Source organism: Aquarana catesbeiana, linkage group LG03 (assembly GCF_042186555.1).
Source record: "Aquarana catesbeiana isolate 2022-GZ linkage group LG03, ASM4218655v1, whole genome shotgun sequence".
Lineage (NCBI taxonomy): Eukaryota > Metazoa > Chordata > Amphibia > Anura > Ranidae > Aquarana > Aquarana catesbeiana.
In genome coordinates, this window is record NC_133326.1 from 129,962,405 (window position 1) to 129,982,359 (window position 19,955).

At 41.2% G+C, this 19,955-nt stretch overlaps 1 protein-coding gene across 4 annotated transcripts in view; it reads left to right on the forward strand.

Annotated features, from left to right (window-relative positions):
- SHANK3 (SH3 and multiple ankyrin repeat domains 3) overlaps nt 1-19,955 on the forward strand; it is a 605,848-nt gene that overhangs the window by 254,896 nt on the left and 330,997 nt on the right. For all 4 annotated transcript variants that reach the window (XM_073619226.1, XM_073619225.1, XM_073619228.1 and 1 more), the window contains exons 4-5: nt 5,342-5,545; nt 10,310-10,381. In XM_073619226.1, coding sequence (XP_073475327.1) covers nt 5,342-5,545; nt 10,310-10,381 — 276 coding nt within the window. The remainder of the gene's footprint in view (nt 1-5,341; nt 5,546-10,309; nt 10,382-19,955) is intronic.

Here is a 19,955-nt window from a genome sequence, read left to right on the forward strand (position 1 = left end):
GTTAGGCAGACGGCAAGTGATTAACCACTTGCCAACCAGCGAACACAGATATACGTCCTCACTTTGAGGACGGATATCATTGTTATGGCAGCAGCTAGCTGCCATAACCCCAGTATCATCGTATTCGGCGGGCGGTTGGCTACAAGATAAAAGTGGTCTCTGTGGTGGATTCGCCGCATAATCACTTTTATCGGCGGCGGGAGAGGCCCCCCAGCCGTGCTCCGGTGCACTCCGCCGCTTACCGGAGCCGGCGGCGGAGGCAATCCGGTCCTCTCACTAGCTGAGCATGGAGACGAGTGAGGGTTAAGATGGCCCCCATCCATCTCCATGACATTGCAGGGGGGAAGAGATGTCAAAACAACACTTCCGCCCATAGCGCTTAAAGGGCCATTTTTTTTAAATCATTTTTTCAATGACAATTTTTATTTATTATTCTTTTTTATTGCATTTTAGTTTAAATATGAGATCTGAGGTCTTTTTGACCTCAGATCTCATATTTAAGAGGTCCTGTCATGCTTTTTTTTCTATTACAAGGGATGTTTACATTCATGGAATAAAAGTGACACATTTTAACAAAAAAAAAAAAACGGTGTAAAAATAAAAAATAAAAGGTAAAATAAATAAGAAAAAAAAATGTTTTAAATGCACCCCGTCCCAATGAGCTCGCGTGCAGAAGCAAACGCATACGTGAGTAGCGCCCGCATATGAAAACGGTGTTCAAACCACACATGTGAGGTATCGCCGCGATCGGTAGAGTGAGAGCAATAATTCTAGCCCTAGACCTGCTCTGTTACTCAAAACATGCAACCTGTAGAATTTTTTAAACGTTGCCTATGGAGATTTTTAAGGGTAAAATTTTGTCGCCATTCCGCGAGCGGGCGCAATTTTGAAGCCTGAAATGTTGGGTATCTATTTACTCGACGTAACATTATCTTTCACAATCTAAAAAAAAATTGGGCTAACTTTACTGCTGTCTTATTTTTTAATTAAAAAAAGTGTATTTTTTCTAAAGAAAAAAAAGTGCGCTTGTAAGATGGCTGCGCAAATACGGTGTGACAGAAAGTATTGCAACAACCACCATTTTATTCTCTAGGGTGTTAGGAAAAAAATGTGTAATGTTTGAGAGTTCTAAGTAATTTTCTAGCAAAAAAAACAGTTTTTAACTTGTAAACAACAAATCTCAGAAAGAGGCTCGGTCCTTACGTGGTTACGTTGGAAATAGGGTAAGGCCACAGCTTTATTGAACTTTCCAAATGTACCAAACAACAATGCCAGTCACAGTTATACTGTGAGCACCCATAAAACATAAACTCACATAGTCTTAAGAGGCCTGTTCTTACCATCAGTGTCAGACAGGCATTAGACTGACCCCAGAACTTAAAGTGGTAGTAAACTCTGTACTACCACTTGTACCTACAGGTAAGCCTATAATAAGGGTTACCTGTAGGTACTATGAATATCTCCTAAACTTGCACTGTTTAGGAGATATTCAGAGTGCATGCAATCGATGACATCGCCGACGCATGCGCTCTGAAGATCTGGCTTACAGTGCCAGACCTTCAGAGCCCGTGCACCAAACGGCAGCTTCCACGCGCATGTGCAGGAGTGATGTCATTGCGCCCTCGGTCACTCATGTAGCTGGAGGCCGCGAACCTGAAAGGAAGATTGGGGCAAGATGTCAGCCATCTCAGCGGGGACATCGCGGTGCTGGAGGGCTTCGTTCTCAGGTAAGTTTATCATAATGTGCAGTATGCAATGCTATAACATTGCCTTACTGGGATTTTTTTTTTATCACCTGCGGTTTACAATCACTTTAACTTGAGGGCATAGCCCATAAAGCAACATCAATTGCTGCCAAGGTCAAACCGCCAATAAAGATGTGACAAAAAATCACAATGGGCGGGGGATGGTCAACTCTTGTGACAACTAAATCTCCTCAGAACAGTTGGACGTGCCCCAGCATAGCCTTTCCCTAGAGCTCAGGCTCCACCCAGTTACCTCAGGTCTTTGTAGCCAATCCTAAGGGAGCTACTCCTGCCAGCAGTCAAGGGTCCCTTTCCCTTAGAGCCCTTTCACACCGGGCCGCCCATAGCGTCGGCGGTAAAACGCCGCTATTTTTAGCTGTTTTACCGTCGGATTAGCGGCGCATTTCGGCCGCTAGCGGGGCGCTTTTACCCCCCCTAGCGGCCGAGAAAGGGTTAAAACCGCAATAGCGGCGTTTTGCCGGCGGTATCCCAGCGCTGCCCCACTGATTTCAATGGGAAGCAGCGGTGAAGGAGCGGTAAACACACCGCTCCTTCAACGCTCCAAAGAAGCTGCTGGCAGGTCTTTTCCTGACGTCCTGCCAGCTCAGCGCTCCGGTGTGAAAGCCCTCAAGCTTTCACACTGGAGACAATGCTGCAGTTGAGGGCGGATTGCAGGCGCTATTTTTAACGCTATAGTGCATGCAAAACGCCCTCGGTGTGAAAGGGGTCTAAAGGAGGTTCAAGGGACCTTTATTATGTAGTTAAAAGCTTGCAAAGCTGTGGAAACTGGTTTAGGAAATGGTATCAGGTTGTGTTATTGAAAGTAGGTGCTAAAAAAAAAAATATGATTGCTGTGAGCAGCAATCGTATATTTCTGCTGTCTATTACCAATAAAAACACCCCCTGTGAGGAGATTTCAACTTTCTGGTTCACATCTGTGGACATTGTCAGATGCTGTGTTTGCTATTCGATCGCAAATAACAATGTTTGAATGTCAAATGCAGCATTTGACAAGAAAACGTTGGTTGCGTTTGACCTGCTTTCGTCTGCAGTTGGAATTCACCTCACAAGGACATTGAAATGCAGGACAACACATATCAGGTCTAAGGCATCGCAAGCACAGGAAGACAACGCCTGTCAGCATGAGCCCTTTTTTGTACTGGTGATGTCTTGTGTGTATCAGGGTACGACTGGGAGAGGCAATGAAGGGATACAGCATAGAGATAGCAACACTCTTTAGAAAATACTCTATTAAATATTGAAAGCACATAAGCTTCCTCTACTAGAAATGCTCAAAATATTTTCTGATTATATGACAGTGTTGCTGTCATTTTTCCTAACCAGCAATTAAACCTAAACATGAACTCCCTCACTTAAAGTGGACCTGACATCAGACATTTTTTTTTCTATTAAGTGCATGCATGCTAAATAATTGCCAAGTGTAGGGCCTTGTTCACATGGGTGTACTATACCATACGCCCATGTGAGTGTCATATTTGCCTACATGGGAATGCACAGGTGTTCCATGCATCCCTGTGCAGGCCGTCTCAGTGATGTCTATTGAGATGCAGCGGCTGCATGGGCCAATTTGGCAACGGAACGCAGACTGTGTCCGTTCAGCCGCTACGTCCTGATTGACATGAATGGGACTGCCTGGGGGCACATGGAACACCTGTGCATCTCCCTGCGGGCAAACACGGCCATCACATGTGCGTACGCTATAATATGCTTGTGTGAACACGGCCTAACTCTTAGAAGTGTATATTACCTCTCATAGATCAAAGTGCGCTACTTGAAAATGCTTTTGTCTACTTCTCTTTTAAGAAGAACAGAATCAGTGTTCTGGCATTATCCAGATCAGTATCTACTTCATGAACTGAGATGCTTGCTCAGAGATAATACATCCTAATCAAAGAGCCTGTGAAGTTCTTAGCTGTGCTTTCAAATGTCTTGCACAGACCAACTCCCTGCTGCATGTTCTCACCTTGTAATTCAAGCATAAGTTCACCTTTAAAAAAAAAAAAAATGAATGCAGATCTTTTTTGCAGGTAAAAAAAATGTGCATTTATTATTTTTTTTGCTTGGAGACCTGAAAGCATTTCACCCGCGATTATCAGAGCGCTCAACAGCACCATGGTAAATCATTGAGGACTACAAGCTGACAGCCGCAAAGGCTGTCAGTAAAAAGGAAAATCCGGATGGCTGCACTCCAAAATATATTCCTTTATTGAAAAACAGCCCATACAGCAATGGAAATAAAACCCCAAACTGACGCGTTTCACACCACTCTATGGGTGCTTAGTCATAGCCTATGCTATGACTAAGCACCCATAGAGTGGTGTGAAACGTGTCAGATTTTGTGCTTTTATTTCCATTGCTGTTTACTACCTTGTATACTGAGCCGGCACCCTATCCAACAGGGAAGGTGAGATGAAACCATTGCCATCCTGAGCGGTATATTTCTCCTTCTACTTTCCGGATTTAAAGACTGCCAGTACTTGAAGTTTCCCCTTTCACAGAACTCTCTGAAAGAATGACGCCGCCGGTCAGGTGGAGCCCCGCACAATTGTGTTTTTTTTTTTTTAATAGTGACAGCGAGCAGGGGGAGAATATCCCTGGCCTGATGTCACTAGAGGCAGCAGAGCAAGCAGCAGCTGCAGGAGCGGGAACATGTTGTATGTTCCACCCTAAAACGGGTGGAACATGTAACATGTTCCCAAAGGTGAACATATCCTTTAACTTGTGTCTCACTTTGCTACAAAGTTATAATGTTGCAGTTTGATCACTGAGGCAGAGGATACTGCCTGCAGCATACTGATGATATTGATTTACTAAAAGCAAATTAGCTGTTCACTTTGCAAGGGAAGTTGCACTTTGCAAGGGAATTTCCCCCAGAGCTTAATGAATGTGGTGACATTTCACTTTGCAAAGAATGCCTAATCACATGCAAGGGAAGTGAAAAAAAAAAAACACATTTTTGCTTGACCATGATTGGCTGATGGATATCATCAGTGCTTCACCTCATTCGTTGAGCTCTGGGAAAAATTGCCTTGCACAGTGCAATGTCCCTTTCAAAGAGAAGAGTCTTTTTGCCTTTAGTAAATCATCTCCTATATGTTTTAAGTAGATTAGGCAGTTAAAACATATAAATTGTTACATACCGGAGACCTGTTATTAGTCTTGACAGGCACTGCAACACCTCTCTGATGGCAGAATTGCAGGTTCTAACAGTTGCTCATCAATGATTTTGTACAGGTCTAAGAGGGGACACCGTTCTTTGATGAATGAATGCTTATTAACTGTGAAGTGCCATACTTAAACTGCCTGCTCATTATTATGCAGGAGAAACAAAGTGGATATCCGGAGTCCTGTACAAAAGTGTCTTCATATCTTTTAACTATTCAAATGTTTAAGAAGGGATTTGATAAGTCTACGGGTTAAATCAAAAACCATGTTATTGTCTATATGTTAAGTCCTGGTACAAATTAACCATTCTGGCACATGCCATTATAACGCTAGCTGTGTTCATACATCTCTTTATGTTTATCCTACAAAAATCTGACTCAACTCTTTGTCTTTTTTTGTATGGCCCTCAGAAGTGCCTCCGGCTCAATCCTGATGCTCCAGTTTGGGTGTCCAAGCAGCGCATCCTGTGCACTCTCAACCACAGTCTGAAGGACGTTCTGAATTATGGGCTCTTCCAGCCAGCTTTTAATGGCAGAGCTGGGAAATTCCTTGACGAGGAACGGCTGCTACGGGAGTACCCACCTTCTCTGGCCACACCTGTACCCTACCTAGAGGTAAAACTGTGATTTCACTTCTGCTTTTATGTTTTGTAGATGGGAGGATGCAAGATACGGAAATGTATACATATAAGTCTCAGTGTCACCTCTTGAGGTTAGGCCAGTGTTTCTCAAACTTTTTTCAGTCAAGGCACCTTTTAAAATTATGGACAATCTCAAGGCACCCTCCAAAATGGACAGTATTGAAGCGCCCCATTCTATAATGTAAAAATGATTCCGATACTTTTACATAATGCAGCAACATCCTGATACTTTTACATAATGCAGCAACATCAATAAATGTAGGACACCCAACATTAAAGGTGATTTATTCTTCCAAAGCAAATACACTTTTGCAAACTGGTACTGACTAGTATTCCAATGTTTCTATTCTCCCTCAGTTTTTTTTCCATCACTTAGCTAATGATACCCTAAAGCTGATGGAGAGAGGCAAGGGAGGGTCAAACAAGGGTGATATGCAGGCAACTGACCTGCTTATCAACTGATGATGTCATTGGTCCTTGGGAGGTTAGCAGCTAGAAGGTTGTAATGGTGTACAATGAAAACCTGTGGCTTTGTGTAACTAACAGGCAGATTTCATCCACCCACCGTCCTGTATACAGTTTTGGGGCAATTTTTATGCATTTTACCAAGGCACTCCTGTAGAAACCTCAAGGCACCCTAGGGTGCCTGGGCACCTAGGCTGAAAAAGGCTGGGTTAGGCTGTTCTCACATATTAATTTTTAAAGACAACAGATAAAAGTAGCCTCAGTGTTGGAGAGTTTCTTGTCATACTAAAAAGCAAAGGCGTGCAGTTGATGGTGCACAGCGTGATATTAAAGCGTAGGTAAAAATTACTCCCTAAAGCCACCCTATGATTGAATTGTCAGTGGTGTAGTGGTAGCACTCTCGCCTAGCAGTAAGAAGGGTCACTGGTTCGAATCCCAACCACGACACTACCTGCCTGGAGTTTGCATGTTCTCCCTGTGTCTGCGTGGGTTTCCTCCGGGTACTCTGGTTTCCTCCCACACTCCAAAGACATGCTGGTAGGTTAATTAGATCCTATCTAAATTGTCCCTAGTATGTATGAATGTGAGTTAGGGACCTTAGATTGTAAGCTCCTTGAGGGTAGGGACTGATGTGAATGTACAATGTATATGTAAAGCGCTGTGTAAATTGACGGCGCTATATAAGTACCTGAAATAAATAAATCTGGCATTTTTGGCTTTAGCATACCTGCAAGATTTAATGGAGCTCACTGAATGCTTTCACTTGTTAACTGGAACTGCCCACTAAAACCTCCCCCAAGATGTAGACCTGGGGCAGCACAGTGGTGCAGTGGGTAGCACTCTCGCCTAGCAGTAAGAAGGGTCGCTGGTTTGAATCCCGACCACGACACTACCTGCCTGGAGTTTGCATGTTCTCCCTGTGTCTGCGTGGGTTTCCTCCGGGTCCTCCGGTTTCCTCCCACACTCCAAAGACATGCTGGTAGGTTAATTGGATCCTGTCTAAATTGGCCCTAGTATAGGTATGAATGTGAGTTAGGGACCTTAGATTGTAAGCTCCTTGAGGGTATAGGGACTGATGTGAATGTATAATATATATATGTAAAGCGCTGCATAAATTGACAGCGCTATATAAGTACCTGAAATAAATAAATAAATAAATAAATTGTGTGTCTTAGGTCAGGTTCAAGTGTCCTGATCTCTTATGGTACCCACATATCTGGGATTGAATTGCCAAATCAGTTTCATGTGGCATGATACTTTAAGCTGGCCATACATTATACAAGCTTCCTTTATATTTACTAAAAAAACACATTATATGAGGTCAAACCTAAACAACACTTTTAATTTGAATATAATCAGGCAGGCGTTTACACTAAATAGTTGAAGGTAAATCTAAAGGAGATTGTACAAGAATATTGTATAATATATGGTCAACTTAACTCTACACACATGGCTAGATAGGGCAGATTCAGATGTAGGACTGGATCACCTGTCACACATCAACTTTGGTTGGACTGATCTTTTACTGTACACACATATAACCAGATAAAGCAAATTCAAACCCAGGATTGGATCTCTTGTCTCACGTCAGATTCAGGTGGTTGATTCTTTACCGCACACTCATATGACCAGTAAGGCAGAACTATGATTGTCTTGGATCTAGGATATACTGTCTCAGCTCAAATTCAAGTGGCTTGATCTTTTACTGTAGGGGTCTACAAACATTTTAACCACTTCAGCCCCAGAAGAATTTACCCCCTTCCTGACCAGAGCACTTTTTGCGATATGGCACTGCGTTGCTTTAACTGACAATTTTGCGATCGTGCGACGTTACACCCAAACAAAATTGACTTCCTTTTTTTCCCACAAATATTTGATGGTATTTGATCACCTCTGCGGATTTTATTTTTTGCGCTATAAACAAAAAAAGAGCGACAATTTTGAAAAAAAAGCAGTATTTTTTACTTTTTGCTATAATAAATATCCCCCAAAAATATATAACAGTGATCCCGATGACAGGGAGCAGTAGATCCTTGTCATGTCACTAGGCAGGTCATGTCACTTGTTTACATAGGCATCTCCCTGTTCTGCCGCTCTGTGACATGATCGCGGGAAACCAGTGGAAATCGAGGCCGCGGGACCCATGGGCACAGTTACGGAGCACGTGGCGGGCGCGCCCACAATGCCGCGTCTTAAAGGGGACGTATGGGTGCGCCCATTTGCACAGATGTGCCATTGTGCCGACGTATATCGTCGTGCACTGGTCGGCAAGCGGTTAAACAAAGGGACAGTTCTTTGGACTTTATGGGGGCAGACTGTGACCAGTGGGAGTAGAGAAAAGTCCTGGCGTCAGTGGGAGTAAATATTGCCCCATCTTGGGTATTAGGGGTAGAAATAGTGCCCTTTTCGTTGGTGTCAGTGGAATGAACAGTATTCCATTGTTAGTTTCAGTGGGAGGAATAGTGTCTCATTGTTGGTGTCAGTGGGAGGAACAGTGTCCCATTGTTAGTTTCAGTGGGAGGAATAGTCCCCTATTGTTGGTGTCAGTGGGAATAACAGTGTCTATTGTTAGTTTCAATGGGGGGAATAGTGTCCCATTGTTTGTGCCAGTGGGAGGAACGGTGTCCGTTGTTAGTTTCCGTGGGAGGAATAGTGCCCTATTGTTGGTGTCAGGGGGAGGAATAGTGGGGATTGATTTACTAAAACCGGAGAGTGCAAAATCTGATGTAGATGTGCATAGTATCCAATCAGCTTCCAATGCCAGCTTGTTCAATTAAGCTTTGACAATAAAACCTGGAAGCTGATTGGTTTCTATGCAGAGCTGCACCAGATAGTTCACTCTCCAGTTTTAGTAAATCAACCCCAATGTCCCATCATTAGTGTAAGGGAGAAGAATAGTACCCCATTGTTGGTGTCAATGGCAGAAACAGTATCCTATCATTGGTGCCAGTAGGAGGAATAGTGCCCCATTGTTGGTGTCAGTTAGTGCCCCAAAGGCCAAATAAATGCAAACAAAGGGCTGCATCGGGCCCTTGGGCCAGAGTTTGGAGATCACTGTTTTACTGTTTACATATATGACCAGATAGGGTAGATTCAGATCTTCAGAATTAAAACAGAACTACCAAATCATGCAGACAGAAGTAAAATACATTTCTGCTGGATTTTTGTTTTATCTATCCTTGATGTTCAAGTGGTTATTGATTGAGTGAGAAACAGATGGTTCAATCCATTTATGTGCTGATTGCTGGTTGATCAGGGAATTTTTAAACAATCTGGGTAAAAATTGGCCTTTGTATAAATGTCTTTGATGAAACATATGTTTACCTGTTATTGTTTTATTAAGTCCATGAACTAAAAGGCAAGAGGAAATTCACATTAATGAGTAAAAGAGCAATTTTTGTAGTGTATTATCCCATAGCAAAAAATCCAAATGACTTCTCACTTATAAAGGATACTGTACATACCAAAATGTATTGGCTTACTATAGGCTACTACTTGTTTTTACTTACTGTGCTATTTACTTGTACATTGAACTTGGCTTCCAAAAGAAGCCCTTTAAATCAAAGATCATGAAAGATTAACTTGAGTAGTTATAAATGTATCTAGCACACAGTGAAAATTCTAAGATTGGTCTGCTTCCAAAGATAGGGGGTTGACTTAGTTATTTACAGGTTAAGAACAAAGATATACGCAATGCATGAAACTCATCCGAAAAATCAAGTACGCCTGAGGAAAACTGCTTGAGAGAAAACAAAGTTAATAGTACAGAAAATATGATTAGTTCAGATCACTTCACATGAGGAAAAACAGCAAAATCAGAAGGTACCTTACCAAAAAGGAGCACACGTCTGCTGACATCATACAGTGTAACTAGTTGAGTAACTTGCTTTACAAAATTCCTTTTTTTATCATGGCAAAGAAATATGTTGCATAGTACACCACAACAGATGTTCATCAATAAAGCCAATACTCTGCAATTTAGTTCAAGTGCAGAAAGTTTATTGGGAAGGAGTGGGGAAAGTGTAGCGTACTTAACAGCAGAGAGTGGGATTGATATACTAAAACTGGTGTACTCAGAATCTAGTGCAGCTGTGCATGGCAGCCAATCACCTTCTAACTTCAGCTTGTTCAGTTAAGCTTTGGCAATAAAACCTGGAAGCTGATTGGTTACTATGCAGAGCTGCACCAGATTTTGCACTCTCTAGTTTTAGTAAATAACCCCTAGTGTGTCAATGTACTATTCTAACTCTTAACTGACATTTTCTATCCTCAGTTTCGCTATAAAAGAAGAGTTTATACACAAACATTACTGGATGACAAACAGTTTGCAAAACTTCACACCAAAGTAAGTAGAAATAGTAATTTTTAACTTAAGACTTAATGTACAGACATTAATAGAAGTTTCCTTTTATGTATTCTTGCTATGCATGTCTAATTTAGAAGCACCATAGGGGACATTTATAATGGAGTGAGAATATTGTTATCCTTTCCCCACTATATATCGCAGTGTAAAACTGCAGACTTTGTTTTAAGCCCATTCATAAAATGCAGACAGCTGTGAATAATGGAGTTTCTCCTGCTTAAGGCAGCTGTGAGAACTCCGTGATTGGAGAGGGGGTTGGTCACATGACTTTGACAGATTACATGAATAAGGTCTGCTCCTGGCTTTGTTTCTACATTTCCATTCAAAAGCCAGGGAAGTACTAAGAACATTTGAAAAGCACATTACTCAGATTTTTTAAATGTGCTGTATTACTTTTAGACATCTGTATGGCCATGCTTCTACTTTATAAATGGACCCGTGTGTGTTTATTTTTGTTTTCAGTCAGCATCATATAGTGGAAGGGGTGGACAAAAGTGCATGGTGGGGTTTATTTACTAAAGGCAAATAGGCTGTTTATATTGCTATGGGATAAGGGCATTTTCCCTTAGCTTTGTGAATATGGTGAAAAGTCACTGTGCAAAAAACACCCAATTGCATACAAGAGAAAAAAAAAAAAACACAGGTTAATTTACTAAAACTAGAGCGTGCAAAATCTGATCCAGCGGTGCATGGTAGCCAATCAGCTTCTAACTTCAGCTTGTTCAATTAAGCTTTGTCAACAAAACCTGAAAGCTGATTGGTTTCTATGCAGGGCTGCACCAGATTTTGCACTCTCAAGTTTTAGTAAATCAACCCCTATATTTTTACTTACTCATAATTAGATGTTTAACGTTAGCTTCACCTCCTTCTCTGAGCTAAGTAAAAATTCCCTTCAGGATTGAACAGACTATTTGTCTTTAGTAAATCAACCCCAGTGTGTCAGATTTTTGACTGCATATTATCTCCTTTCCCATTGCATATAAAGTACTATTAGTTGTTTGTGTTTGATGAGTTCAGTGGCTTATCATTTTGAAACACTATGTTGCTTTTTTATTAGTGCAGCTTTTCTTTAATAAGGAAAATAGAAATCTCATCTGGGCGCAAGGCAACCATTTTGTGGAATTCAATAGGAAGGCATCCTGTGTAGTAACAGTGTTAGGAATACATGCTTGGAAGATTATATTAATCATATTTTTTATCTACTTCTACAACTGTTAAATGCTGATGAATTCTGTCACTGTGTGGTGGGATACTGGGAATTGGCCATGTTCCAATTTGATTTCCTATGGCATGTGACCCCAAAATACAGTATGTTTGATGTTCTAGTACCTAAATCTATGTATAATAATGGCCATACACTGAAGCTGAGCAAAGAAATCGAACAGATTCCTCCATCAACACTATACAGTTAGGATAGATAAATCTCCCTACATCTGATTGGATGCAGCTGCTATTCGGCCAACAACTTTTGGCCTGCCTTGTTTATTTTATCAAAAGATGTCGGACTGGAGATGGCCATCCATAATCAAATCATTTTTGGCCAGTCCATTAGAAACTGGATGAAATTCCTGGATGTATGGCCAACTTAAGGATCATAACATTTATCTTTGTCAGTTTGTGATGGCTAGCAAACTTATATAGAGACACTTATCTTTTTTTGTGAGTATCCACACTTTACTAGGGGGAAGCATTTCATTAAACCAAGGGTGGGCAACCTGGGGCCTTCCAGCTGTTGTGGAACTTCATTTGCCACGAGACATTGGAAGGCTGGCAGTTACAATTACTCCCAGAGGCATGATGGGATTTGTAGTTCTGCAACAGCTGGAGGGCCCCAGGTTGCCTACCCCTGCAGTAAACAGTATCTTACAATAGCATAAGGTATTATGTAGAAAAAGCAGATGCTGTAGTAAACATAATAAGGTTTTGGAAAGATGGTTAAATGCTCAACTACTGTGTAGGTATGCACACCAACTTAAAGAGGATTTTCACTTGAGAAGGAAAAAATTAGCTGACTTTTATTAAATGGGCACGTATCTGTCCAAGGATCTGGTACCATCCTTACCTGGCTGGTTTTGGCATGTTTAGTGTGGGAAGCCAGCTGTCCCTCCTTGTGGCTTCTCAGCTGGCTTCCCACTGTGCAGGAGGACATAAAGTGGAACTTCCTCTTTTGGGTGAAGTTCTGCTTTAAATATGATCCATCACCAACACTTTTTTCTACACTGCAACTCATTGGCCCTGTCCAAAATTGGACCTCTCAGAGTATACAGACTGATCACATCTTAACACCATGCACACAGATACCAGGTTTATTTGCTTTAAATGCCAGTTCACAGAAGCGCAATGCGTGAACCAGCACCATCCCGGTGCCGGTTCCCCCATTGCATAGAGCTCACAAACAGTTCACACTGCCCTATGCGAACCGCTGCAGGTATATCGCAGTGCGAACTGTTAATTCGGACAGGAATCAGATCGCATGGGTGTGAACACCCATGCGATCCGATTCTGGTGAGGACAAAAAAAAAAAGAGTCCTCCACGATTTTGGTCCAAATGTGATGCAAATTCAGCCATACAATCTGTTTTGCTGAATTCCCATTGCACAGACATCGCATGTGATCTGCACAGCAGTGCGGTGTGAATCACTTGCAATGTCTGACATCGCACAAGTGTGAACCAGTACTAAAAGTCTCTTTATTACAGGAAATGTAAAGCAATCCTAACACATGTCTTTGTAAAATGAGAGTTTAATCCTTTACCCATAGCCTTGTGGTCATGTGTGATGACATCTCTGAATGTTCAATGAGCTTTTAGTAGTTGTCATTCTGTCTTAACTTTACTATGTTGAAATATGTTTGCTTTTATTTTTGCTTTGGAAAATATGAGAAATAACGTTCTATCGGAAAATTTGGGAAGCAAATTATTAAATGTTGTGAGAACAATTTACTATGCTTTTGGGCAATTTGCAAAGCTTCATTTATTTACTCTCTGTGTCTTTCTGGCCAGGTGGCCACCAAACCCCTAATTCCTTTTCTTGGTATATTAGGGACAGAAAGTGAGTTAAAGTCTCACCTCTGGGGTCACTCACCAACAGTAAAAAAAAAAAAAAAAAACACCAAAGGTTTTAACTCTATTCCCATTTTTAAAACCAAAGGAAAAAGCTTTGACTAAAGTTGGGCTTTAACCGTATTCCACCCTAAACTGTAAGTTAACACCCTCCTGGCAAGTTTTCTGTGCCATGAGTGTTAATCAAAGTTCCTCATTTGCAGCTGCAATGCCCTCTGATCTCCAGGAAAAGCTGCAGACTGCTGTGGGGAGACCAGAAGATTTGATCTGGGAAGCAGAAGATTTGATTGGGGACCACACTGAGGGTTTACTGATTAATTTATGGACTTGATTATCCTTCTTTTTGTCACAGCTGCTCATGGTCTGTTTCATGCACAAGTAATCTGGGTGACCATGCTCCCACCACCTTGTCTCCTGCTCATTGGACTTACCTGGCTCATCTTCCCTGATACCCTAGTGCTGAGAGTGAGCCAGGTTCAGAACTGTCAAAATCCCAACACATCTGTCAGTTGTACATGCAGATCAGGGTTTCTCTGTGTGGCAGAGCAGAGATTAGTCTCTTATAGACTCCTGATGTGTGCATAAAGAGGACCACATACAATCACTTAAGGGATTTTCCGCTGTCTTGCAGTAAGGGTAAACAGAAAAAAAGTAGAAATGTGTAAAAAAAAACAAAATAGTAAAATATAATAAAATATTAAAAATTAACCATTTAAAGACCAGGCATTTTCTTGCATTGTTTGTTCACAGGTAACAATCTGTATTTTTTTCTAGAAAAGTACTTAGAACCTCCAAACATTATATATTTTTTTGAAAGCAGTGGCCCTAGAAAATAAATTGGTGGGTTTTGCAATTTTTTATGTCACACAGTAATTGCATAGCGTTTATTCAAATGCAATTTTTGGGAAAAATACAATACATAACCCAACTTTTTTGTAAAATATGAAAGATGATATCACGCTGAGTAAATAGATACCAAGCATGCCACACTTTAAAATTGTGAATGCACGCACAACGGCATCAAATGACGGACATTTTACTATCCATAGGTGATGCTTTAAAAGACTTTTAGAGGTTACCACTTTAGATTTACAGAGGAGGTCTGGTGCTAGAATTACTGCCCATGATCGGATAGAGCTGCACGATTCTGGGAAAAATGAGAATCACGATTTTTTTGCTTAGAATAAAAATCATGATTCTCGGTGTAACATCATCGTTCACATTATACAAAAAAAAAAAAAAAAATGGGCTAACTTTACTGTTTAGTTTTTTTTTTTTTAATTCATTGAAGTGTATTTTTTCTCAAAAAATTGCATTTGAAAGACCGCTGTACAAATACAGTGTGACATAAAATATTGCATTGACCACCATTTTATTCTCTAGGGTCTCTGCTAAAAAAATCTATATAATGTTTGGGGGTTCTACGTAATTTTCTAGCACAAAGTACAGATTTTTAACTTGTAAGCAAGTGTAAGTAAGTGTCAGAAAAAGGCTTAGACCCCTTTCACACTGGGTCGCTTTTGAGGCATTTTAGCCCCTGTAAAGCGCCTGAAAAGCGACTCTCAAGCGCCTCTCAAGCCACCCCAGTGTGAAAGCCTGAGTGCCTGAAGGATGGGGCGGGGCGGTGTGCTTGAAGGTCGGGAAAAGAAGTCCTGCAAGCAGCATCTTTGGGCCGGTGCGGGAGCGGTGTATACACCTCTCCCCGCCCATTAAAATGAATGGGAAGTGCTGCCGAAGCACCTGCAAAGCGATTCGGCAGCACCGCAACACAGGCGCTATTAACCCTTTCTTCAGATGCTAGTGGGGCTTAAAAGCGCCCCACTAGCCGCCGAAAGCGCTGCTATAACATCGATAAAGAGCCGCTAAAAGGAGCGGCGCTTTACCGCTGACGCCCGCACCGCCCCAGTGTGAAAGGGGTCTTAGTCTTTAAGTGGTTAAACTGACCTCATTTACAGACTGAAGTACATCCTTTTGATCTAAAAGAACTAAGGCTCCGTTCCCATCTGAGTCATCCGTTTTGCAGGCGGAATTGCCAAGATTTTTCTTGCGATTCGAAAATAGCGCCAAATTGCAGGACACCCGTGTGATCCTCTTCACTTTCAATGGCACCCCGATCACGCCTGCGATTCGGATTGCTCAAATGGGAAAGGAGCCTAAGTCTCAGTTCACAATGGGGTGGCTCAAAGTCTCCCGACTCTGAAGCCGCCCCCGTACAGTGCAACTTTAGCACGGCTTGCAAATGACTTCTGTAATAGAATTCAATGCAAGTCGCTCTGAAGTCGCCCCCAAATGGTGCGGGGAGACGATGGCACTTTAATTTTTTATTTTTATGATTTATTTATTTTATTTTTACACTGTTGCTTTACCTTTTTTTATCACTTTTATTGCTGTCACAAGAATTGTAAACATCCTTGTGATAGCAATAAGCATGTGACAGGTACTCTTTATGGAGGGTTCTGGGGTCAATAAGACCCCAAATCCTTCCTTTTCACTTGAAAACATTCAAAACACCAGGATCAGCGTTTTTGAATACAATTTTATAAAATGGTGCCATTGACATCCAGGTAAACGAGAAATGTGATGTTGTGTCATCACTTCCAGGCTACCATAGCGGAGAGATCCATGAATGAAAAAACGTCAAGTCCAATTTGCTACCACGGCAGATTGACTTGTAGTTTGAATGAACTGTAAGCGTACTGATCAGCACTCCCATTCACACGCCTACAGGTCAAATACTGTCTGAATGTAGAAATTTATGGGCAGAGAGCTCTAGGCAGTGTGTTCAGGAACCTGGCAATAAACCCACAATCCACTGATCGCTGGTGCAATGTTTGCAGGCTCCTAAGAAAAAAATATAAATACACATTTTACCTGAAAAAGCATGTGCATTTATTACTTTTTTTAAAAGGTGAACTTAAGCCTTTAAACAGGCTCCTTCCTGAACAGAGGGGGCAGAGAAACATAAGTGGATTTAAACACTGTATTAGGGCAGTGGGTTAGCAACTGTTGTACCAAAGGTGGCAAATTATTACTGGGCGCCCTATCATTGTGGCTCTAGCTTTGCTCCAAACATTCTTTTTCTCTTCTCTTTCATTGAACCAACAGTAAAATCATCATGGTACATTCTGTTATATAGAAGGTGTTTCCAGGATTGCTTGTGTGTTATATAACAAGAGACAATTGAGACTGTGGTAAGTGTAGTTTCTAAAGCTAAACTAAAGGCAAACAGCTAAATATATAGTTAAACTACATTTATGGGGGTTGTTACTTGCCAAAGGATTTTTATTTCTGTCCATCCATTTTTGAGATTTACACAGCCCTGCAACACAGCACAGCCCTGCCTGGCAGGGCAGGAGACCTTATTTTACTCTGCTGCACATTAGTAACTCTCACAGGCCTTGCCCCTCTGCCAGTAAAAACAAACGGCAACTGCCCCAACCTATTACTGGCCTTAGCAGCAAGGAGCACATGGAAGGGCGATGCATGTAAAAATAAAACAAAGAAAAATTCCCAGCTCAACTTACCAGCCAGCCTGCAACAAACCAAATTGTCTTGTCTAACAGTTCACATTAAAAACAGGGTTGTAGTCTGCACATATTTGCAAATACATGTGTAGGCTGCAGAGGCCACAACGAGGCACCCCAGTATTATCTGCTTGTGACTGGACAGTGAAAAGAGAAGCAGTACACTGATGAGTTCTTCTATCTGCTACTCTGATCTCTCATCCTATCAGCATGTTTCTTGTTAGCACATAAGCACTGCAAAATATCTGACTGTCTCCTTGTGCTGTTCCCAGTTCTGCTGTAGAGAGATTGCGAGAGGCTGATACCAGGTGAAATGTACTTATTCACACTGCTTGCATTTTTTTTTAATTCAGATTTTATTTTTAAAGTATAACAAATAAACAGTAACAACACAAAAAAAACCCCAAAACATTCAAACAAAGGTCAAATCGCCACTCCAAGCAGTATCAGCATTAGTACATTTGATACATCATCATCTAATTTTCCCAAGATATTCACAGATATTCAAAGAATATTCAGAAATACTCCAGAACAGATAGTATATAAGAAAACTTTTCTGCGTCAGGCCTTCCCCCTTTACTAAAAATATAGCTTTTTACCTTTATACCTATAGTCTTTATTATAGATTTAAATTTAAAATTAGAACGTGATGCATCTATCCACTTTCTCCATATCCTTTCAAACTTCTGAAAGGTGTTGTGTAAGTGTATTTTTCAAACATTGCATATTTATCCATTTCTCGAATCCAGTTTCCAAGGGTAGGAGGGTTGGGTGAAACCCAACGGGAGGCTATCAGCTTACGTGCTATAAAAAGAGATCTCAAAATGGCCATTGTTTGATCACAATCCAGGCTATTAGAATTTACATATCCTAAATGGCGGTATCATATACAGAATTGAGCAAATCCAGCACTTCCTGCCAATACCGAAATAACTTCAGGCCTCTACAAAAGAGGTGCATAAAGGAGCCAAGAGATTGAGCGCATCTTGTGCATTCAGGATTTCTCTCCTGCCTACCCTGTGCAGCAACTCCGGGGTACGATTACGATAAGCCCTATACAAAATAAAAAGTTGAGTCACTCTATGAGTAGAAGATATTGAGGCAAGCTGTACATCCTGTAGTATTTGATCCCATATATCCCCTAGGGCCACGTACATTTCTGCCTCCCATCTTTGCCTCCAACATTTCAGATAACAATCACATATAGACCTTGGTAATGAGGCCCTTGGTAGAATTTGCTCTAACTATACAGTCCAGAATAGGAACAGAAGAAAAGGAGTCTGGGCCGAACCTTGAATCTTCAAAGCATGTCTTAGTTGTAAATATTTGAAAAACCATTTTTGATCTAATATAAATTATTTTAATCATACACAGTACAGAGTTGTTGATAAGTTTTCAAGACCCCATCAGAGTACAGTTGTATCAGGATAGTAATCCCTGCATGTTCCCACCTGGAAAATCCCACCAATTGTAACATTTCTGAAAATGCTATTCGACCATAATAAATCTAGTATAAGCTGAGCAGGGCCGGGACAAGGGGTGGGCAGGAGGGGCGGCTGCCCTGGACGCAATGGTTTATTGCAGGCATGTGGGTGCCCAGACCCTAACCCTAAAAGAAGGGGGGGGGGGCGCAGTTTGGCAACTTTGCCCTAGGCGCTGGATGGCCTTGTCCAGGCACTGAACCTGAGATGCCAATATTTTTTAGTGGACTGCCAGACCTTACATATAAAATATAATGTTAGATAGGTAAATTGATTGAAAGGTGGAATAGTGGAGTCTAAAGCCAACAAAGGATTGCCATTGAAATTGGGATCGCCATGAAAAAAAGAAGTAAGTATATTATAGGAGGATGTGTGCAAACCACCAGCTTCCCAACCTGCAAAATGCTGGAAAGGGGCCACCAGAAAATGCGCTTGCATTTATAAAATGTATTTCATAATGTATTAATGAATATAGAGCTGCATTATTTGTGCCTTTTATATTTTTCTGGAGTTCAGTTCTGAATTGCACCTATGCCCTGACTATGCAGATAAAACTACATATTTTTAATAAGCAGTGCAAGAGCTTTAAAATACGTCTCTAGCTGCTTTAATATGAAGTTGTTTCTTCTCTAAGATTCTGAAGGATATCAAACAAACCTATTAAGAAGGTGGACTGCTAAGATTAAATTTTCTAGGCATAAATAGACATCTAATATGACATGTTTGGTCTTTATCAAATCATAAGTTAATTTCATTCAATAAGTTGTTGGTTGTCAGATGATTAAAGTGTGCCATCTGAGAATAGATATAGATTGGATACTTGGCAATAAGTAAATGTCTTCTGGTGGGGTTTGCTCAGTGACATCCTCTGGAGGGTCAACAAAAAGATGCTGAGATGAATTTCTGAGGGTCAGTGACTCAGGGTGGGAGTGCGATCATCAACATTCTAGTGGCAGCAGCAGATCCTAAACTTCTGTCATCACATTCTGGTAGCAGAGGTGGGATTTGAAACTGCTACTGTAACATATTAGTGGCAGCAGTGGAAAAGAATGTGATGACAGCAGATCCTGTTATTGCCACCAGATTGTGATGGTTGAACGTTGAGCCTCACCCTGCACAGAGATTTTCCAGCTCTCTGTACAACAACTTGGGCACCACAAACAAAGAGTGATTGTCACTGGGGTTGGTAAACTCTGCAGTTAACGCTTTACATACCAAACTATAGCCGCTTCCAGGCCTTTTAATGGAAACACACACGCTTCACAGTATCTGCTGTAGCAAATCAGACCTTTCAGAAATGTCTGTGATACGTGTTGCCATGCCAGAATCAATAAAATAGACTGCTAAAATATGGTAACTTGCTTCAAAGAAGCAGGGATTCCTTAATTTCTTATTTAGAGCATTCGTGAATTTACCTAGCAATTTATGATTTTAGTAAAAGGGAAAAAAACAGTTTAAGAAATATATTTACAGAAAAATAATATAAAAAA